The 23,632-nt window shown below is 41.1% G+C and overlaps 1 protein-coding gene across 1 annotated transcript; it reads left to right on the plus strand.

The window, feature by feature from the left end:
- The first annotated feature begins 6,028 nt into the window (after window positions 1-6,028).
- On the plus strand, window positions 6,029-23,365 carry DSG2 (desmoglein 2). Its single transcript, XM_026843322.1, has 14 exons — window positions 6,029-6,121; window positions 7,005-7,139; window positions 8,392-8,550; window positions 8,824-8,968; window positions 10,191-10,351; window positions 11,094-11,228; window positions 11,374-11,559; window positions 12,524-12,783; window positions 13,630-13,772; window positions 14,447-14,674; window positions 15,985-16,212; window positions 17,233-17,357; window positions 18,480-18,815; window positions 20,887-23,365. Exons 2-14 carry the CDS (start codon window positions 7,032-7,034, stop codon window positions 21,889-21,891), a joined length of 3,219 nt encoding a protein of 1,072 aa, XP_026699123.1. The 5' UTR covers window positions 6,029-6,121; window positions 7,005-7,031; the 3' UTR covers window positions 21,892-23,365.
- Window positions 23,366-23,632: the final 267 nt, after the last annotated feature.

Genomic DNA, 23,632 nt, shown 5'->3' on the forward strand with positions numbered 1-23,632 from the left:
GCCACGGGGGGCTGGTGTGCGGCCGCGGGGGAGAGGGCTCGTCCCCTCGGGGCTTGGCAGCCCTCCCGCCGCCGGCTGCTTGCCGCTGGGAACGGGGTTTCTCCCCTTCTTTGGAAAGTAGCTAAAAGCTATCGCCCTTTGCTGCCCGAAAGCAGGGAGAGGTACAAAAACGCGGTAAGAGCAGTACCTCGAATGGGTGGGGTTCTTTTGCGGCGCCGGGAGGCACGCAGTGAAGAGTTCATGCTGTTCCCGTCGTCACGTTCAGCTTATTACTTGTATTAATAAACTTATTACCTTTTTGAAGGAGTAGTGTCAAGAGGGAAGATGGACCATAAAGTATGATTAAATGGAAGCCTTTATTGCCTTAGAGAAATTATACCAAATTCTTAACAATCCAAGCCACTCCAGGCTTTCTCCTTCCCTGCCCTCCCTCTGTTTTAACCATCAGCCGTTAGACCTTCCATCCTACAAAATACCTTTTCAGGCTAAAAGCAAGGAGTATTTCATAGCGGAGGCCAAAACGCCCAATTTGTTTGATTAGGACTGATGCTTTCTAGCTGTTTCTAGATGTTTTACAGGAAGCCGTCCTTCATATCTGCGGTATTGTTCTTTATCTCTTCACCTTTCCAGTCTGGCAAAATGCCTGTGGAATTCGTGCTGCCGCCGCTCAGACAAAGGCGAGGGTGGAGGCCAGACCATGGGCTGCGCCCAGGAGCTGCCAAGGTTCAGTAACGCCTTGTTGCGTGGTCAGACGGGCAGGTGCTGTAGGTCAGGACCTTGCTGCCTGAGCTCGAAATCCTGTGAAATCAGACTTGTTAGCAGGAGACCCGTTGCCTGACAACTTTCTTGTAGTAGACTTTTGGTTAGCCACAAGTTAGCCAGCAAGGGTTAACCATGTTCTTTTGTAGCAAGCTGGGAGTTAGGGTTTGGTTGGAAAATCTTTAACCCTCGTTTTGCTCAAAAGAGCAATGGGAATCGTACAGAGTGCCACTGGTACAAAAGTTTTCAGTTTTTCTCTCTATAGTACCTGAAGCCACACTGTCATCCATTTTGGTGGGCTTGCACTGGCTCAGGGTGCTATTGGTTTTGCCTGAAGAAAAGAGGAAAATTATTTTTCTCCATCATCCTCTCAGCTAAATCTGGGGCAGGGTACAGTATACTAAGAGTGAAGTCAGTTTGGTGCCTAAGTGCCTCATTGTCAGATAGAATGTTAGCAAATAAAACTTCCTTGGTTGATATCAGGAGAGAGAGAGAGGCAGGCACTGTTGGGTTTTGCCTTTTTTGTTTGTTTGGGGTTTGGTTTGGGTTTTTTTCCCTAATCTGGACAAAGCCATTCACATGGAGGAAAGTCTAGTTGCTTGTTTGAGAGCATCAGATGAGGACCATTTATATCTTATGGCATGCAAAGATGGCACTGAAAACTTCAAAACCTTAACAAACTACTGAAAACCAAAGCCAGTCTAAAAGTAGTGTCTTACCAAAGCGTCTTCTACCCTAGAAGCATCAAAAACTGATAATTTGTTCCTCTCCCTTTTTTTCCTGGAAGTATCTCTTGGTCGTCTGCACTCTCCGCCTGCCCGCCTGGGAGCGGTATCCCTGTATCATCGTGCCCGTGTACCTCATAGAGGTCACTGCAGTTTTCCCCATGTCTCCTGTCCTTTGACTCTTTTTCCAGGGATGTCTGGGTGTGCCGGACAGTAGTGCATCCGTAGGGTTGGGCTTGGCTTGGCGTGTGTCCAGCTCGCACACCCAGAGCCCTGGGCCTGCAGGGCGGGCACGGCTATCAAGGATTATTAGACTAGGAGGTTTCTCGGTCATTTCTGAAGGGGGTGGACATCACGTCTTCAAGAGAGGAAATCTTAGGACACTTCCTACATTTGGGTGAAAGAAGAGTTGACAGATGTGTGGATCTTACTATGCGAGTAGCACAGCTTTTTTTTTTTTTTTTCTCTGAACGTCTTTTCAGATTGTACTTCTTTGATGTTTGGCGTGTTAGACTCAGACTGGATATAATGAAATTCAGCCCAGAATATGGTAGATCACTATTATAATGTCAAAGCCACTAGCAATTACTTTTCAAAATTCATAGAAACAAGTTAAATTAAAAAAAAAAACAAAACCAAAACAAACAAACAACCACCGAACATGATGCTTAGTTTTAGAAAGAGCAAAGGTGAGATAATTCAAAGCAGCCTAGCTTCTGTTACCAGTAACATGTTGAAACATGGTAAAAATCTTTTACAAGCATCTGTGCATTGATTGAACAACTTCATATTGTTCCAAAAAGGGGGAGAAAAAACAGTGCTATTTTGAGATACAAAAGCATTTGAGACATATATAAGATCTAGTATTTTATTCATCCTATTGAACTAAAGTGTTTTATTTTGGACACCAGACTTCAGGATAAAGTGAGTCCACTCAGGAGTGACTGGAAGAAAGCAAAAAAGTACAGTCTAAATTCAGGAAGTTCTGTTTTACAATTCTTGAAGTGAATTTAAAGAACTGTGAACTGAGAAAGTAAAGTGGACAAGATTCATGCTAAGTTTTCAGGTATTTGAAGGATAATTGTGAAGAAAAGAGAATTACACTGCTCAATGAGAGCATTTATCAACATGGCAAAGACATCTCAGTATAGGTGTTTGAGTTTCTGTTATGGTAAATGGAGATGGCAGTGAATGCACAAGGCACCAACGTGGTTGGATCAAATTGTACTTTCAAAGCAAACCTCTGGAGTGTGTGAATCTGATCCCTCCTGGGTAAAACTGTGTTGGGAGATGCATCCATCTGCTCATGGGTGTTTGGTCTCTGGGACCAGGCTAATTCTAGTCTGAAGCCAACCACAAGACATGGATTGTGTAGTGTTGGGTTCTCAGCAGCAACTGCTTTGCTTTACAAATCTTCTTGTATTGAGTTTACAAAGTAGGCATAGCTACAGTCCGTGGAGTCCAGAGAGAAACAGCAGACATGGACTGGCTTTGGGCCAAATTGAACTGCTCTCTGATATCCTTGTCAGTATTTGCTGTATTTCTGTTGAGTATAACAGAAGTTTAGGCACTTAGCATTCATTTAGACATGTAAATTTGTGTGGCTTAATCTGAAATTGAATCTCCTCCAAACTGCAAAATGATCAACTTGCAAAGAGCTAAAATTTAGGACAATAAAATGGGGATAAAAATTATTAAAGATATTTCATCTGTAAGACTATTTAGGCATCACCTCAAGTTAGCTAGCAAGGCTGTGGGACCTTCATTACTCTTATTTAAGAACAGGTTAAACAGTTGCCAGGAAGCACTTAGGTGTAGTTCATCCTGCCTCAGGGCCAGGAGATGGACTAGTAGATAATATTGGATGGTCCCTTCAGTCTGCTTCTCTAAATGTGGAACATCTTCACTCACCCATCGTCTTCAACATCAAATTGATTCACAGGAGGTATGAGTTCCAAATCTTCTGACACACAACATACACAGAAGACCATGCTTCTAGCACTTACTGTTTCATAGTGTAGCAAATACAGACATGTACCTTCTTGATTACTCAGTCTTCATCTCTACAGTATAAAACTAAGCTGTATATTCAAAATCTGTCCTTTAGTCACATCCTGACTATGTATGAACATGGAGTTCAGCAAGAGCAGCTCCCTATACATGGCAGTCACTCCCTTCCTTCCACTGCCCTCACACCTACTCCTGCTGCTTTCTTGTAGTAGTTCATTCCATTTCTATTACTTCAAGCCTCAGGTTTTCCACGTTGTTTTCTGTAACCATCCAGTTGTCTTCTGACAATGCCTTCTCAGCTCTGTGTCATCAACAGATGTCATCAGTAAATACCTATTTTTTTATGCCAAGGCTATGATCTATATCAAATGACAGACAGGGCTTTCCACCCCTTACTAAGCTACTTAATAGAAGGCAGTTCTAGGATATTTAAAAAAGGGGGGGAAATTCAGAATTCAACACCTGTTAGATACTTTTTCTTCAAGAGAATTTCATTGTAAAGTGCTTTTCCCTCTTTTAGATTTTTGGATTCTTTAAAGATTTCCAATAAAACTGCAGGATCTCTTTATATATTTGCTCCAAATGTATTTATGCATATCGTAAATAAAATTGCCATTCTTAAACACCTTTTATTGGTGTTTTAAAGTCTGTTATGAGACTGCCTCTGGACTACAAATTGAAAAGTACAAAATCAAATTATTTCTTACTGTTTTAGCAATAAACCAAAATGTTTTCAGGCTGCTTTGAGGAATTTGCAAACAAATTGATTTTTACTTCTAGTTATCTTAATTGAAAGACTTTCTGTTTATAATGACTAATGGGATTTTCTCCACTTTCTTGATACGCATCTTGATGGAAGACCTGCTTATTCTTGAACTTCAGATGCTTTTGTTTATACTGCGGTTCTCAGGTTTGCAGTACAAGGAAACTTTTCACCTTGTGCCTTTTGTCTCCAGTATTGAGACAGAAGCATTTTTCCCTTCAGTTTACCAGTAAGAACAAACAAGAATACTCACTATGACATCTTCACAACTACTCACCTTCCAAAAGAGTTGCAGCTTCTGTTGTAAAACCTTGACCATAAACCAAAATCCTCCTGTCACTCTTGCTGGTACAATCTCGTTAAGAATAAAAATACATTTTAAAAATCTGTATAACTAATGAAAACAAATAAGTTGAAGAATATCCATTAAAGCAGCCGAAGGTGTAATATCATGTAGCCCTCAGAATGCATATCCGTTAGGGAACTTGGTGCTTGCTGATTTTTGTCTTCAGAATATATACGTTGGGAAAATTGCCATTTGAAAAACAAGTCAAAACAGCGGTCTGCTACATTGCTCAACACTGTCCACTGCAATGCTGCATTGTGTGGGAAAGAGATAACATCTTTAAAAAAAACCAAACCAGTCATCGATGCAGCAATCAAGGCTGAGTCAGAGGGATGAATAGGGAGAGCCCAGTCACCAGTCTAGAAACCGGTCAAAGAGAACATACTGACTTATTTCAGGAAGAAATTGCCTTTTATGAGCCTGCTTTGCCTTAGGCATTAGTATTTAAAACAAAACAAAACAAAAAAAAAACCACACAAAACCCAAAAACTAAATCGCAAAATGTATGTAAATGCAGTGCTGCTGAAAACAATGAAAGTATTCTGTACCTATGCAAAGCTCAAAAGCTTTATTTGTTGGTATCACATGTTGTAATAACCTTTGCTGTTGTTGTTTCCCAATGCCTGCAGTTTTTGCACTGTTTGAGGGGTTTTGTTACTTGCGGAGTTTTTGGTGCGTGCAGAATGGATGTAAACACGGGATCTCTGATAATTTGGCTGAGGCTCCAGTTCCTTCTAGCTACGATGAGGCACCCCACTGAGGTGTTTAAGGGCATACATAGCTGTCCTGGGCTATCCTGGTGCACGAAGAGATGTACAGTCCCAGTACTGAACGTTGGCATGTAAATTTTTGTCAGAGCAAACATGATTTGCTGGCTGGCACACGTGTGTATATATGCTGTTCATCCTGCCATCAAGAACCTAAGTAAAAAGCTGCTTCTGTCGTGTATGCTTCAGCAGGTGGTTAAGTTAGTCCTTTAATTTAAACGTTATTTAACCTGTTTTGTTCTCTGATGTGGTTGGTAACCCACCACAGCCTGTATAATCCATGGTTTGCCCAGAAGAGGGAGCTTTTCCAGAGTGCTGCCGGCAACCAACACTTGAATCAATGGCAAATTCCCATTGTTTTGGAATAGCGAAGCATTATCCAGCACTAAGAAATAGTTGTTTAAATTTACTATAGCGTCTGCATTTATTGAAAAAAAATATTATCTGTTTCCTGCTATTAATTTCTTATTATCAGTTTCCTGCTGGTAGAAGAGTGCAAAACTTGATAATTACATGATTATAGTGTATGCTTTTAATGTGAATGGCTATGAGTGAATTTTTCAGAAGCTATTATGGGTAAATAGTAAATATTAATTGTTAGAGGTCAGATGCCCTCTTTCTTTGGGATTTGTTGTTCTTATGAGGGAGGTCACGTCAGTTAAGTACTGCTAAAGTGACATAGAATTAATAATGATTATCATAACTTCCATTGCAGATCTGTTTGAATTGTGGAAATGGACTCTATGTGAAGGTAGGAAATAATGGAAAATTGCTTTTCTTTATCAGTGCCTGAAGAAGGGTTCTCTGAGCAAAATGTCAAAGGCATGCCTTAAGTCAGTTGATAAATATCTTGACTTTTACCATCTTCTGAAATGTGAAAGCTGTGTAATGAATGATGAAATGAAAGCCAAAATGTGAATAGATTCCTACATCTGTCAAACTGAGTGGTGTTCAACTCTGAGAAGTTTCCCCTAAAATATTAACTTTGTAGATATCTCTTTTTAACTCTCTGTAAGTGAAATCAGCTGCTATTTTATGGAACATGTTAACTGGAAACATTTCCAGATGTTAATCTGGAAGCCAACAGATGCAGTAGGGACTAAGATGGACAGAGGGATGAAGGGTGTCATGCAGAGTGAGAATGAGGGCTAGTTGAGCAAGGATAACAGACAGTGGAGATGCTGAATAGAGGCCTGCTGTGTCATATATTCTGTTTCAGAGAGAAGGATGAGTATGAGACAGTATTGGTGGGATGGTAAACAGAGTAATAAGGCAGAAATGGTGATTCAATACAGCCTTAGTGCCAGACTTCTTCCCATATCTGATGAGAAGCACTTAAATCTTCCAGAACAGGTGTATTTTCACCAATCCCTGGGCATTTGAACTTGCTCATGTATTTAAAGCCTGTCTTACCTAATTCTGTCTTGATGAAAAGGCTAGTGTGGTTTTCCTCTTCAAACAATTTGAGGAGCACTCTTAGATTGTGGCTCTGAAGGCAAATGCTGCTCTGGGATTTTGAAGTTACTAGCTATTGAAAGAGCAAAAGCTATTTTGAAGTGTGGGCTACAGCAGCAATAAAGCATTCATCTGAAATGGCTAAATGTAATGCTGACATTCAACCTTATTTTTCACAGGTTTTTACTCAAAATGGCAGGAGTGGCATGCTGTCTCATCCCAACAGCCTAGTCAGACAGAAGCGAGAATGGACAGTTCCTCCAGCTTTCATACGGGAAGAGGAGGACAATTCCTATAAGAATCCAATTGCTAGAGTAAGCCCGGAAAACAGATAAATATAGAACACACATAAAACTGGAGATGAAAATGTAAAATAAGAGTGTGGCTGTACTAAACACATGCACAAATATTTCTTTAATTTGAAAGCACTATTGAATGTCAGTTGAAGACTGGTACATTTCCTTCTGTTTCCTTCCTTCAGCGGATGAGTTACTCTTGCAGCCTGATTTGGCTCAGTGTCTCATCTTTTCCCAGCCACCAGTTTTATGAAAACTTTTGGAAATGCAGTATCTTTGAGTTTTTTCACTCCACCACCCCTTACTCAGCTGTGGTTGAACTTAGCAAGTGGATCCCAAAATGCTGGTGGTGATTGAGCAGAAGGGTGTACATGGAGCATGATTATATATGCCTTATTTTTTAGGAAACAGAACTAAAAATAACTGAAGTGTTAACCTTTTGTGCAAGCGTGATATGCGTTTGGGACTGCACCAGTGCTGAAACCTGAATTCACCACGCCTGTCACTTCAGCATATAAAGTGCCTGCAGATGGTAGCAGGCTTTTGCCCTCTGCTTGGGCTGCCCCTTCATGGTGGTGCTGGCACAGTGCACAGGTGCTTTTCCAGATCTTTTAGATTTGCTGACAGCAGAGGCAGGGTATAATCTCTAGTCTGTGTAGCTTCTTCTCCCTGTTACTCTCCAGGTCTGAACTTTCTTCCTCCATCCTCACTTCCTCAGCCCTGGTCACACTCACTATCTTAGGTCTAAACTCCCGTAAAAATCTGTCATATTTTATTTTCAGGCTTTGCTCACATAACTTCGATCCCTGCTTAACTCATTGTTCCAGGCTTCCCCCCCACCCCCCCCCTTGGTCTTTCTCCACGTTTTATTTGCCCCCATTTGTTTGATCTGTTTGATCAGCCAGTTTCCTCCTCCTTCCCTCACTCCAGCTTTTCACTGTGTCACAGTGGTCTTCTGGCCTTTCCCTGCACTTGTATCCTATTCCACTCTTTGTCCAAGCAGTCCCAATTTTCTTCTCTCACAGACCACTCCACAGTTGCCAGCTGTTGCAGTACCCATCATGTTCCTCATCAAACTGCACCAGATCCTCAGACAAAACTTGCAGCTCTTCCTACCTTCCTCTCAACATCTCCACAGTTGCAGTGCAGGGAAGTGTGTTTAATGTTTATTTTTGTTTGTTCATTACAAAAAAAGCAAAAATATTTTTGTTGCATTTTTATATGTAGTTTTATTTACTAAACGCTATTTAATCTGTTATATTCCTGCTAGATACATTCTGATCTTGAAGATACAGGGGTAGTGGTAACTTACACTATATCTGGTCAAGGAGTAACAGAACCCCCTTATGGATTATTTGTTATCAATGGAAAGACTGGAGACCTGAACATAACAGGAAGGGTTGACAGAGAAAAGACTCCAATGCTGCTTGTAAGTTGAGAAGTAACTTTCTTTTTGTAGCTGCCCTCCGATCCATTTTTTAATTTTGTTCAAATGTGTTTGCTTTATTAGTTTTAATGTTCCTGGATATTTGCTTGTGTATACATGCTTATATTTATAGGGATATTATATATGCTTATGTGATGCTTAGATTTCATTATTTATGTTTTACATATTTCTGTATATTTCTATTTTGCTTATGTATTTATATATATTACAGTCACTCCTTAGATTTGCTTACTGTTTCTGTCTGTATTATTTCAGCTCAGAGGTCATGCACTAGATAAGAATGGAGCAAAACTGGAAGAGCCAATAGACCTCCCAATTAAAATTGTGGATATAAATGACAATTTTCCAGTGTTTTCACATGAAGTTTTTGTTGGTTCAATTGAAGAATTAAGTGAAACAGGTAACATAATTTAGAACTGTTTTTTCATTTAGCTTTTCCCAACACATGCAAAGGCACAAGTGAATATACATTTTGCAGCAGCATATCTGCAGTAACAAGGATACAATCTCTTGCTTGCATAGGCCAGGTTATCTATCAGGTGTGAATGGAATTTTTTATTCAGGGCTGTGTGGCATGACTAAGGGAAAGCATCCATATAAAAGCAACAGAAAACAACATTTTCTCTTAAAGCACCTTTGGTTTGATGTCAAAGTTACCACAAATCCAGGAACCAGCATCCTTCAGCAGGATTTACGCAGGAGACGCAGTCTAACCTCCGGCCTAGCAATCCCAGCCTGTTTGGGAGGGACTCCACTCTGTGAGGCTCATGAAAAGCCCTGCTTTGTCTGTGGGCTGGAGAGGTACTTCACTGTTAAACGCATATGGCTGTGACCTAACCCTCAAAGAACAAATTAGTAGCAGTTTTTCTATTGATGTCAGTAGACATAAAAGCAACAAATTATGTCCCAGAAGACAAGAAAAGCTGGAATAAAGTGACCTAATAAATACCTGACGTGTCCATGTCAACATCACAATAATCTGAAAAAACAAATTCTTGACCATCCAATTGGGTGAGGTATTAAGTTCCCTCAGCTCTCTTTCAAGATAGTAGCAGCCATATGGTAATTGCTTCTTGCCTGAATTCCAGGTAATGTTCAGACTCAGGCATGGATGCTGAGTTACATGCTTTCCCAGAGGACAGAATCCTGTGCCATGAGGGGTTTTCACCATAAGGATTGCCATGTATTTTGAGTGAAGCTGTTGGAGGGCATCAATACAGACCAGTTCTAGTAACATTCAGTTAGAGGAGTTAGTAGTGCTCCCTGTAGAATAATGTGCAGAGCAAATGTAGCTTGTTGTTCAAAAACTCTCTTCTCTACCTAGTTTTCTGTCAGACTTCTTGAAAAAGAATTCAACCTGTTTAATGCTGGTGCACTGAATCCTGTGAGTTACAGATGTGTGGATACAATCTTTTTGTTTGCTAGAGGATATACTTTTAACATGTACTGTTGGAATTTTAGGAACACTTCAGCAGTATTCATTAAATAAATAAAGTCAAAAACATCAGAAAGCTGCAGTGCATCTGACAAGATGCTCTTTCTTATCTTTGACATTACAGTAAAAGTACTTGTCAGTGCACGGCAATATTAACAAATACTGTATTTTGTTTGCTTTTTTCCAGGTACAATTGTAATGAGGATAAATGCAACAGATGCAGATGAACCAAATAACCTAAATTCCAAAATTGCTTTCAGGATCATTTCCCAAAGCCCTAGCGCTGCATTCAGCATGAATAAGGATACTGGCGAGGTTCGAGTAGCAAAAATAAACCTTGACAGAGAGGTAAAAAACCACCTACCTTTCTTCACCTTCCTTGGGATTAAAGCCTTGTCTGTCTGACACATGTTTTTCAGGGATTGGGGGTGGTGGTGGCGATGGGATCAAGGTTATCCCCTGTCACCACTCTAGCACAGCACCAGCCTGGTGGCTGTTGCTTTCTGTCCCTGCCATGCAGCCAGGGCAGCAGTTACATGAAACAACGGGTCATGTCTCAGTGCTAGAGAGCGTATGGCAAAGAACCCAGATCACCTTCAGCAAAGCTGCTCTCTGCATCCAAGTTTTTTGTAGCCTGCTATGCTAAGCACAGTGCAGAGAGTTAGGATGGGTGCTGCTGTGAAGCAGCATTGAAAGCGACATGTTACCAGCAACTTTACTTATGCTTGTGTGAATTTTCACTGGCCAGCAGATGGTGATCTGGATGTTAGCTCTCTGCAGCTGAGGGTAATATCTCTGCCTCTAGCCCTGTCCTGATGTGCAGGTATCTGTGCAGGTCCTGTCCCTGTTTATGGCCACTGGAATGTTTTCATTTGCATGTCAGTACAATCTAGTTCTTCGTGGAAGAGATGCAGAAGTCCCAAATCCTTTTCTGCTCCAGCAGAGCCTGTGTCACTGTGTGTGAGATTTACTGCTATATAGAGAGGAGTTACAGTTGGCCATGAGAGGGATTGCCAAAATGTAATAGAGATAATACAGCAAAAGAGAAATTTTTAGCCTGGTTTAAATGCTTTTTTTCTTACCACGGCAGACACAAAGTAGCTATTCTTTGGTGGTGGAAGCAAAAGACCGTGGTGGTGAATTAGGTGGGAATGCTGCAACATGTTCTTTACAAATCAAGATTTTGGATGTCAACGACAATCTACCTGTGGTTGAAAGTCGTGAAGTAAGTACATTTATCACAACATTTGGCATGTTCCTACATCTGCCAGTATCCCATTACTTAATACAAGGTTGTGCAAACCTCCTTGCACTGGTGAAATAAGGCAAATCATGACATCTTTTTAAAGAAGGGTGTTTTTTGATTGCAGTTTGAAGGAAGCGTTGAAGAAAACAGAGCAAATGTGGAAATCATGCGAATAAAAGTATTTGACAAAGATGAAGAGTTTTCTGATAACTGGCTGGCGAACTTTTCATTTGTTTCTGGCAACGAAGGTGGCTTTTTTCGTATAGAAACAGATACCCAAACAAATGAAGGAATTTTGACTCTTGTGAAGGTTAGTATATTCTTTAGAGAGCCATTTTTAAATATTAGAATAATTTATTCCCTTTGAGTTGACATAAAAATTATTTATATTCAGTCACTGTATAATCTGTAAAGTTACATGGTGGACACTCCTTCTTTGGCATATTCTTTGCTGGTGTATTCAGTAATTCTGTACAAAGTAATAATTTTGTCCAGCTTTACCATTTTCATTCTATATGTCCTCAAATATATCTAGTGGGGTAGAAGTCCCCAAACTTTTCTTGTCATTTAGGCAATAGTGCTAATAAATATGCTGTAAATTTTCCCATATTTTTGTTCTCCTGAGCTGATCTTACTGATATGAATTTAAATTTCTTTATTTCCCATGGCCACAGATAACAACACTTACTCCATGAGCCATGGGCTACAGACTTATTTTATGACTATCCATAAATTGAAATTAGGAAAATACTTTCCGTAAATGGAAACTTCTATTTCGTGAATTTCAATTCCCTTTAGTCCACAAGAACTGAAGGTGCATAATGCCCTAAGTAACTTTTTTCTCTTTTTTTTTTTTACCTCCTCTGGTTTCCTTATCTCAAAACTGATAACTGCAAAAAAAAAATTATAAACATGATTAAGTAAATTAATTGATTTTAAAAAATAAGTAAATTTGGGAGAGCCAAGTAATATTGAGTACTGATTCATTGAAGTAAAGACAGTATATATGGGTAGGACTCATTGCACCTACTTTAAATTAGTTTAAATTCAGTAATATAAAGACATACCTATAGTGCCGTCCATTAAAAATAAGAAAAGTAATCTTCCTTACGTACTTTTAAAGAGTTTGAAGCATTATGTATTGAGAGTTAACATGTTAACCAACAGTTCTTCTTTGCACTGTTATTATTTAAACATTAAATGTATGAATGTTGTCTAGATACCAGGTTCTGTCAAATTCTGAGTGATTTTTTTCTTTTTTTTAATTGCTCTAGGAGCTGGATTATGAAAAAATGCAAAACCTGAACTTGGGCATTGTTGTTACAAACAAAGCAGAGTTCCACAAGTCAATTAAACACAGTTACAAAGCACAAACAATTCCAATCAAAATTAGTGTGATTAATGTGCGGGAAGGCCCTGTATTTCCTGGTGGCACAAAAATTATTGAAGCAAGTGAAAAACTGCAGATAAGAGATGTTATTGGACAGTATCAAGCCTATGATGAAGACACTGGGAAAATAGCAGAGCGCATTACGTAAGAATCTTTTTATAACCGAGTATGTCAGAAATCACATCTCACTGTAAAAATGTGTATATTGAACCGAAATAATTTCAAAGGCAATTACTACATGTAATTCGTATGTAAAACAACATCATTATAATCTTTAGCATTCTGTCATGCAGAAAATAAGCAATATGAAAATCCTACTTGTTTTGTTGTATATGGTGAGATGTGAGTGTTTGGGCTCAAGTTGTCTATGCTTGCACGCTGCTTGTCATGCCTGTCTACTTTCTAAAGTAGATTTACTTGTCTGACTTCATTGTCTGCAGAGACATTAGGAGTAAATACGCAGAAGCATCTAGTAGTTGCACAGAAAGGGTGTAAAATAGCTAATTCTGAGTGTGTGTTTAGATTTTGAATCATGGCTCTTCAGCTAAAATGTTGTTGAACCACCACCTTGGCTTTTACAAATGGTGCATCCCAACAGAGGTGCATCCCAACAGTGGACCCCGCTCCTCCACAACTGTCATTACAGTCTTTCCCATATGGCTGCTGATCAGTTTTTGCTGGGAGCAGGGATGGAGGGGAAGAGGACAGTGACCAGAAGCACAGCTCCCTCTCCTGCTCCAGTCTCACTCCCTGAGTCTACTTTTTATAATGCCCCAACACCTAAATACTAGCTTTAGAGGGAAAGGCTATTTCAATATTCATAATAGGTTTATAGGTGAAACCATCTTCAGTGGTGGGAGTGTCAGACCTCAGACCTAGGGATTTGGTCTGCTTTAAATGAGGAGTAAACATACTGTGAAGCTGCTTTTTCCACTGATAGTTGTTTTCCTCATTAAAAGTGTGTACATCTTTATATGCAATTTTAATCAGATACATGAAAGGAAGAGATACAGCAAACTGGATCACAATAGACTCAGTCACAGGTGAAATCCGACTTGCCAAACAACTTGATTATGAATCGTCTCATGTAGTAAATGGTACCTACACTATCACCATGCTGGGTGTAACTACTGGTAAGTTGAGAGGGTTTTCTTTTAACACTAGTTGGTTTTGTTAGGGTTTAGTTTGCCTTTCTACATCTATAGTTGGTTTAACCTCCCTATCTTTAACTGCCTAAAAGTTAGGCATCTAGTGCCATTTTTCCCATAGGCTCTATATTTGGAGGAGAGACACAGGCAACTCATTGCAGTAGGATGATCCTTGGAATGAGTTCCCAAGGTGCCCATTTCTCTTCTTTGACTAGATGGAGGTGAACTTTAACAAAAAAGTTTGCAAAGACCATCTGATAAGAACATTCCTTGTCAAGGTGGAAATTGCCAATATTAGTATGCTAATCGTCAGACTTTAGTATTTCCTTGAATGCTAAGCAAGAAAGACTCCCTGAACTTCCTGTGTATCTAAGTAGAATTCTTTTTTTAATAACCTGAATGTTACTGTGTAACCCTACGTAGGCAATACTTTTTTTTAGGTTAGAATACTAAAATATCTTGGCTTCAGAAGAACTTCGTCAATATGTTTATTAGCATTAGAAATTAAATACTACTTCTATAAGCTCCAGGGAGAGCTCTTTAAGATTATTTCAGCAACATTTGTGTTTTGGAAAATACTGAGTTTTTCTATTTTAAGATTAAATTTTTGCACTTTTCAAATCAGTTTAACTTTTCCTTTTCATATTTTAAAATCTTAGATTCTCCTAAGAAAACAGTCACCGGCACAGTTGTTATTCAAGTTAAAGATGAGAATGATAACTGCCCAGTTATTGTGAACCCTGTGCAGACTGTGTGTTCAGATGCAAAATTCATTGATGTTACGGCTAATGATTTGGATGGTTATCCAAACAGTGACCCCTTCAGCTTTACTGTTATTGATGAGCCAGAAGGGACAGCAAAAAAATGGATAATTGTATCCAAAAATGGTAAGAAGTATATTTTCAATTACTTTCAGTTCTTTAGAGTTCTAGTGCTGTAATTGGTTAATTTCAGTTGAACTAACAGTTTGGCTGAAAGCCTATATGTATATGGAGTCAGGCACAAAGACACATCATTCATCTTTGGCTCCCTTCTCTCTAATGGCTGTAAAAGCACAGTCATGTCTTCTGGGGCCTGTCGCCTTCCCTCAGTTGGACCATCTTTGCTTAGCTTGATGACCCATACGTGGTGACCAGGATTTCATGGGTAATGCTGGGATCAGGCCATTCCCATCTTCCCACTAAAAACATGCAGTCATGAAAGATGCCTTTTGTAAAACTGAGCTTGGAGATACAATTGTGATACTGGCTGCATTTGCTCTAACTTATAAATAAATAAATAAATAAATCTGTCTGCACAATGGGCTTTGCAAAGGGAAAATACAGTGTAACCTGTCTAAGATTGTCCAGCATGGTAGGAATAAAAATAAGTCAGAAATCATAAATATTTTCAGTGAGCATTTCAGAATGAGATGAGCGGTTTATTCTTATTTATTCTGTTCATATAAGCCTGGGAAATGCTTGAAAGAAATGCTTCAGGTAGATTGAAGGCACCAGAAAACACTTTTTGTTCTTCTCAGACTCATTATTCTGTCCTCCATAATCCTACAGGATAACAATTGCAAAACAATCAACAGAGTCTTCCTAATGGCCAGGTTTTGGACCAAGAAGAAATCTTAGCTTTTCTCACCTCACTTGCAGCCGGACTAGCAGTAGTTTCTAGGGATCACAGCTTTGCCAAATAGGGTAGCGTTCCCCAGCTGGGAACATCATCTGGGCATCTCTTGTTTAGTTGTGTCCTTGATGTGACACGGACACAAGAACAAGTGGTGTATTGGCTCCCTGGTCTCTGCCTGTGGCCGACAACAGATTAATCTCCTAAAGATGGAAGCTGGTTTTTTGTGAATTCAGCCTTTAGCTATCTGAATGACATGAAGGTTATTAATGCTATACAGGCAGTTGGGCTGTCTTCCATGATGAGTCTGTGGTGGGTGGCATGAGACTCTTCACAATCATCTGAGACTGCAAGTGAGCACTGCTGCTTTGTTACCAGCATGAATTTCTTGATAAAAAGAAGAACACATATGCTGTAGCAGCAGCTAATTAAACTTAATTGCATTGCATTGGCTGGACTTAACTGAAGGGGGTTTGTTGGGAGGCTGTGAAGGTTTTATTTCCCTTAGTTTACAGGAGTCAACTTTCTCTCCACTCATTTCTTGTCTTGTGTTTTTTTTTCTTTAACCTCCCTTCTGCCTCAGGCACCAGCATACAGCTGGTACCACAAAACCTGAAGCTGGGCAGAACTGAAGTCCCCATCCTAATAAAGGATTTCCAGGGGTTCAGCTGTGCTCAAGCACAGTCTCTGCAACTGACTGTCTGTAATTGTGAGAATGGCGCATGCAAAGAAAAGTTTATTGGCGCTAAGTCCGTGGGTCTGGGACCAGGAGCAGTTGCACTAATCATCTTGGCGTTTTTACTTTTGTTGCGTAAGTAATTATTTCGTATTATCTCAGAAGTACTGTAAATATGGTCTTCAATGTATTAGGAAAGAAACAGTCCAACTCCCAGTTTTTATCATCTTGATATAGTCAGTGTAAACTCCTAGTCTGCGTGAAGTCATGGCAAATCCCCAACTAATTTTGGTAACATCAGCATTTTACCCTCAAAGGACTTCAAGCTGTGCATTTTAAAACGAGGATGCACAACTTTAATAATAGTTTATGGTGCTGTAAATAACAGGTGGGGAGGCAGTAAGGAATCCTTTTGGTGTTCCCACACATCCCCATGTGAACCCTAACTCTTCCCACTCAAACCACAGTGCTCTCTCCATTCTCTTCTCCCTCACTGCAGACCCAGGTCTGGTGCCTTGCTCTGAGCAGCATGTGACATTGCTCTTTGGTGAGACAAAATAGAAGCTCAAAAATAAGAGAAGAGTGCTTGTAGTCATGGTATTACTATGTGTACCAGTCTGCATTCAAAATTGTTTTTTGCTTGTACTGGTAGCAATCAAGCTGTGGCAAAACAAAGTTCATGCCTCAAAATTACACTGTGCTCCTGAAACTGGATTGTTTTGCGTTCCTCAGGCAATGCCTGAGACCTATAATAGGAGTGGTGAGGTGGAATTTACATGACACCATGTCGTTATCTAGTAGTGAAAGAATAGCAGGAGTTAGAAATGCTGAGGTTGTACAGTGATACTTAGGGCTTGGGTTTGATATATGAGATCTTGGATAGAAGTATAGCTACATAAATGCATGGTCGTCTGCAGGATTGAGGCTGTGATGGGTTGTCAGTTGACTCTCTCTAAAACTAGCCTGGCATAGGTTTCTAGGAAATACCTTGAATATTTGGGAACCTGTCTTCAGTCCTTATCAGCCCTCATACTGATCACTAGCTCTTTAGAGATGCATTTTGGTATGGGAGCTGGCCAAAATTCGATACTGGCTGTTAGCATCATTTGACCCTAATAATCACATTGTTAATGGCAAACTTGTGTTTACCCATAGTTATTCCACTGTTACTGCTGCTGTGTCCCTGTGGCTCAGGAGCGAAGGGATTTGCTGCGATACCAGACTATAGTGAAGCAATGTTGCGTCAGTGGAACAGCGAAGGAGCAGCTCCTGAGGAAAAGGCATGTATCCCTAATAGCATTTCTCTTTGATTTCTACCCAAGTGTTCAGTTTGGCACTTGGCACATCCTCCATGTTACAGGCCGATGTTTCAAAGCTGTACAGCAGATTTTAACCACACAGGAACATTAATTAAAATTAACCCTGTGAGGCTCATTGAAGGATGTGTAGAAGATTAATTCCACCAGCAGCTCTAGAAAAACCAACCATAAAATCTCGAAGTGAAGGGAAGGTAATCAAGCAGATGCTGATGTTATCTGAGCAGAAGATGGGAGTGTGGGGAAAGCATCTATGCTGTAAGGGCTGAAGCATTTGCATTCGCATACCTGGAATGTTCTGCACCCCTTTGGGAGCATGGTGAAACAGGTGAAGAATGGGTTATAAAGCTCAGCTTCTCCTCACTAGTTTAAAGTTTCAGGCTGCATTTTAAATTACTTCCCTGTGTATTTGCCTTCTTAAACAGAGGAAATTCTTAATTAAAAAAAGGCAGAAAAAAGTGCAGATCTGCACAGGGAACAGCAGATGCGAAGTTTGCCCTTTCTTGTTAATGCTACAAAACCCAGTTTTCAAAAAAAGGCGTGACACTGTTATGCTTTTGCACAATGACAAAGAAACTAATGTAAGGTAAAAGACTTTGATTTAGGGCCAATGCTCAGACTAAGTTCTTGTTAAAAGACAATTAACAGGGAAGTTAAACTGCTAGAAAAGAAGAAAGAGCCAGGCAACACCAGAGCAGCAGCAGGCAGTGCATTCTCCTCCACCTTGTGTCTGAGGAAAGCTGGGCAGAGTTTCTTGGAACAGCTGAGCTTCCTGGAGTTTTGAAAGCCTTTTGGTGTGGGTTTGTTTTTTTTTTCCTTGCTTTCACTTCCAACCCTTTGAGTTTCAAGAAGACAATGATCTATAGAAACATTTCCATGATCCTCCTTGGGAACGCAGTTGTGGAAACTGTACCCTATTTCAGGAGGCCTTTTACTCTTTGCAGCAACATGTAGACGTGCAAATTCAGACAAGTTGTAAGTCAGCACCCTCCCAGGTCCCACCCAGCCCTGCTTCTGGTTTGGTGAGTTCCATGTGCTAGACAGCACAGCTTTCATGTCACATCCTAATTTGTGTTATTTATGTAGCCGGTGCTGAGCTTCATCCCACCCAGTGCACTGGAGAGCTCGAGAGGAGCAGCAACAGCAGCAGCAGCAGCAGCAGCAGGAATGAGTGGAGAGGATACTGCAGCAGGAGGCAGCAGCTCTGCCTCCCATGTAAGAGAGCATCGCAACACTATTACCAAGGAAGCCTGGGAAGAGCAAAGGCATCTCCTTTCTGCTGCTGAGTATGGAGCCATGGCAGCTGGAGGGTCTGAAGGCATGACAGGTGTAGAAGGCAAGACAGTGGTGACTGGAGGAGGAAGTGCAATGGGAGCAGCAGGAGCCATGAATGAAGAATTTTTAAGAGACTACTTCAATGACGTAAGCATATGACCCAAAAATAAGAGTATTTTGATATTTACACTTAGCGTTGCAAAATGCTTTTGATGTTACTACAAACACAGATGAGGAGATATGTATGTATGAAACAGTCCTGATACCATGGCCAATGTGTGCATGTGGAGTTGGGGGCATGAAGTATTTTTGGATTAGGCTCACATGTAGGACTTAGAAAATGACAATTCTCAGTTTTATAGCACTGGTTGCTTACAAGGTTTCCCACAAGAAGACCCTTCTCTCAAGGGAGGTACTTGGGAATGGGATTCAGAATATTCAATAATGACCAACGAGCCCCTTGCTCAGGAAGAAGCCATGAGAAAGGCTATGGGATCTAAATCTCAGGGATTTGAGCACAGGGAGGCACCTGTGACTCATCGTGAGTCACAGCTACAAACTTTACCATGAAGCATGGTTTTTGAAAGATAAACCATAGATGTCTTGGGTGGGTCTGCAATTTCAAAGTAGCTGATGAAGTAAGTGGTGCTGGACTTGCTGATTTGCCCAACAGCCTGGGTATAGGTAACAGGGCCATTCATCAGAAGCTTATGAGGCACATGTTGCAATCTCCTTTCTGACTTATTTTTGGTGACTAACCATTGACCGATAGGCTCTTCCTACTCATTGCAGCACATCATTAGTCCTTAGGCTGGTGAGCTCCTTATAGTGAAAGTTTCACTTCCATATGCCAGGGTGTGTACAGATTGTCCATCACCTGTACAAACAAAACATCCTCACGCCCTACAGCTGGCTGATGATCAGGTTTTGTAGGGAAGTAGTTATGCAGGTTTGAATCATCACCTCAGGCCAAGGAAGGATTTGACTTTAAGATATTTGCGTCTCCTGAGTGCTCTAGCTACTGGTCTTCTGGGTGAACAGATGCAACAGTAGCTATTCTGCTTTCCTGCCACTCTTTGCACTTCCTAATATTAAGACATACTTTAAGCATAGCTGCCTGCTGAAGTCCTGCAGGAGGTCTTAGTAAAGGTCATATTACACTACTCTTTAAAACTTCTGGGAAGCTAAAATATCTCAGACTGTTGGCGCTATCAAGTACTATTGTATTATTGGGGTGCGGTAACAAGGAACCAAACCAGATAGTTTCAGATCTGTGTGGATTTTTGTAGAAATGTCTTGGGTAATGTGCCTACTTCCAGGATCAAACATAGATAAACACACAGAGTCAGTTTGAGTCTGGATATGTATACCACATTACACAGATGCCTGACCTAAGCACTCTAGAACTTCAGATGTGGCAGAAAAGTAGTTCTGAGCACAAGCCAGCAACCGTATTAGGTAAAGCTGGTTCAGCAGGCCCAGAGGATTTGGCTGTCTTCACTCCTGCAACTGGAGCTGGTGCAAGCATGTACACAGACGTTTGTGTTAGCACTGGCAGCAACTCCATTGCAGACGCTGCTTGCAGACTGAGCTGGCCCTGGAAGCACTGTAGTCGGAATCTGTGAGTCCTCCCTGTTGCGAAGTGGCCTGCATAGAGCCTAAAAAGTTACGTGCTGGACTAGATTCCCATACTTAACCAAACCATTTGTGATTTGTTTGCTGTTGAGCTTCTGGCTGTGATCCTGCAGGCTAGGCTAGTGAAAAGGGCCATGGCATGTGATAACATGTCAGCATGTACTCACTAAATGTGTGTTTGAATGTTAGGATACTCTCAGGCATGGTTTTGGCACTCTCCCACAAACACCTAGTTAGAGGTGAAGTTCACTCACTGAACCAAAATAAAAACAATCTATTTGTGAAGATGTAGCAGTATCACAAATGGCACAATTTCTGATAGGAATAGCAGCAGGTGGTAATAGTACACAAGGTTTTCAATTTAATATCAGATGGTTCTTCTCATCATGGGTACTGTCAAGTTCAGACTTAACTTCAAAAAATCAAAAAGCACTTGCAGGTACTGCCCTCACTTGGTTGACAGTTTCTGTGGTTCAGTTAAATTTTCTTACTTTAAACTTTTTGATCAGGCATTCCTGATTTTCAAATTAAGTTGAGAGCTGACATTGATGAACTTTCCCTTGCTTTTGTTTTCTGTCTGTAGAAAGCTGTCTCTTTTGCGGATGAAGATGAAACCCAAGCTGCAAATGACTGTCTCCTGGTTTATTCCCAGGGAGAGTCAGGCTCCCCCCATGGCTCCATTGGCTGCTGCAGCTTTATTGAGGGTGATCTTGATGACCATTTCCTTGATGATTTAGGAGACAAATTTAAGACTTTAGCAGAAATATGCATAGGCAGACACATCAACATGAAAGACGGTATCTCCAGGAATGAATCAGGTTTTGGTCTTAATGATGCAAAGTTGGGGTTCTTAGATCAGCAGAATGCTTCCAATTCTGAACAAGCCTTTGCCTCAGGCAGCCAATTCCAGCCTGCCTCACCGGTGCACATGGGTAGTGGCGCAGGACAAAGCACCCTGTCCAAGGAGGTGGTCACGGAAACCTTTGCATCCCGCTCTGGGCAGCATGACGTCCGGCCCCTTCCCACAGCCCACACAGAGACCAATTTCACCATGACGGAAACATCGTATTCTGCAGGGGCTCCTGCCCGCTCAGCCACAGTCTTTCTAGACCCCCAGTTAAAGGAAAACATAGTGGTGACAGAGAGAGTGCTGGCACCTGCGTCGAGCTTGCAGGGTATGGTGGAAATCCCTGCTTTGCCACATGGAAGTAATGTGGTGGTTACAGAGAGAATGGTGAAGTCGGAGAGTGCTGGGCCAGGAGCCCTGATGGTTCAGGATCTCCCCGATTCCCAGTACGTCGTGGTGAGGGAGCGGGAGAGGGTGCTTGTGCCTGCTGCAGAGCAGGGCTCACTCAGCTTCCCCACTGTGGCAGAGGGGCACAGCATGGTGGTGACAGCCTCTGGAATGCAGAGCAGAGCTGAACAGGCAGCAGGTGCCAGCCCAGGCAGGCAAGAGCATGTGTTGATCACAGACTCCCTGCTTAACCAGGCAGGCTCCAACTTTGAGGGGCCACCTCCCGCCAGTGCCACACTGAGCAAGTCTTCAAGGGTCACCAAATACAGCACGGTGCAGTACACTCGCTCATAGCCTGTCCCCTTGCAGGCGTGGTGGTGTCTGGCACCCTTGTGCCCGTGTGCATCTCGCCTCAGGCTTTTTCTTGAGACCTGGGTTTGCTGGAGCTTTCACAGTGACAAGGACACAATTGCGGTAGTCCTCGTAAACAAGGATTATGACCAGGAAGCTAGTAAAGAAATCTGATGTTGTTATTAAGTAACATTGGCAGCCATGCTTTTGAAGTGGAAAGATGTGGGAAATACATTTTTTCTCTTGTCTGCTATTTTTGTAATTGCTTTTTATTAATTAGTGTAATAATACCACATAACCACAACTACATAATTATGGTAAAGCAGAAAAAAAAGTCTAAAATCTAGTGGTGGATAGTAGTGTGCAAAGCATAAGTTAGTTTTCTGAACTGCTGTGTAGTCTGTCTGCTGAAGTCCCTGCTAAGGAGCATCAGTTTCTCATTGTGCATTTGTGGGCCAGGGCAGCTTCCCCAGAGCTGCAGCTGCAGATCTCTGCACTTCGGTGAATTGCTAAGAAATACCTCCTTCCTGAGAAGCCCAGGCCACCAAAGTGTGCACGTCCTGAGGGCAGCGGTGTGTTGATCTCCTGGAGGGATGTCACAACTTAGGTTATCAGCATTTGTACCTTAAGCAATCAATACTTGCATATTAGCACAGGGGTTAAAGAGAGCAAGTAGAAAAAAGCTGAGAACTGCAGTTTTTTGGTACCGCGATGTAAGAATTCCATGACTTGGTGATGGTCTAGGCTGACATGGGCAAGTAAGCATTTGCATCATACAGATTTTTCACCGACTTCTAATCAGTCCTTTAATAATGTATGAGAAACAGCCAAAACTTAGCTTTAGAGTCAGAGGTTCAGTCAGTGGCTTTGCTAGCAAAGTTTATGGCTCTTCGACATCTGTGGGATCTGATTTACAAGTGCAATTAACAAAGTGATTTTAGTTCTGTCTGTGAACTTACAAGCACAGAAATGTAGCCTGCTGTGTGTGTTTGAGGTTCTGCTGGCTCCAGTACCAGAGCTCAGGTGGCCTATGTAGTGTCATATAATGGCAGCTTTCCTTAGCGCTGACAAAAGACAGCTGCCTTTAAGTCTGCAGCACTTTCCGTGAAGTTTGTGGTAGAAGCAGAAGACAGTACTGCACTGTTTGGCACTATGTATATATGCACATGTAAATATTTGTATGCAGTTTGAAACATTTTAAAGTGGATTTTATAAAGGAAAAACTGTTGTACGCTTGTCATGTTTTCTCAGAGTAGAAAGAAATATTTTTCATTAGGTATTGGTGCTGTGTTTATCTCATACTTGTAAAATTAGCCATCTGGTCATACAGTCCTGCAAAGCCCATGCACCCGCAGAGCTTTATGGTTATCTCCATCTCTCCTGGAGTTTTCCTGCAGCTGCAGTGTTACGTTTTCCACTGATACATTTGCCTTTTACTAGAAATGTTTTCAATGTATTTGATTTTACTGATAGGGATTGAAGAGTTGATACATAAACATAAGCAGTAGGAGCTATGGCTATGCTCAAGAGGATGTATCTTGACAGATGGGCCATTACATTAAGTGGAGGAGTACTTTCAGGCAAATCAAAGTACTCACTGGTGTGGACCTGTTGGTTATTTATCTCTTAAACTTTATTTTTAAAGTATGTATATTTACTTTTAAGCAAATGTGCAGTTTTAAGTGGACATCATTCTTTCCTACAGTTAGAGAGAGTGAATTTATTTCTGACTTTGTAATGGAGT

The sequence above is a fragment of the Athene cunicularia genome, assembly GCF_003259725.1.
Source record: "Athene cunicularia isolate RWA chromosome 2 unlocalized genomic scaffold, athCun1 chr2_part1, whole genome shotgun sequence".
Taxonomy (NCBI): domain Eukaryota; kingdom Metazoa; phylum Chordata; class Aves; order Strigiformes; family Strigidae; genus Athene; species Athene cunicularia.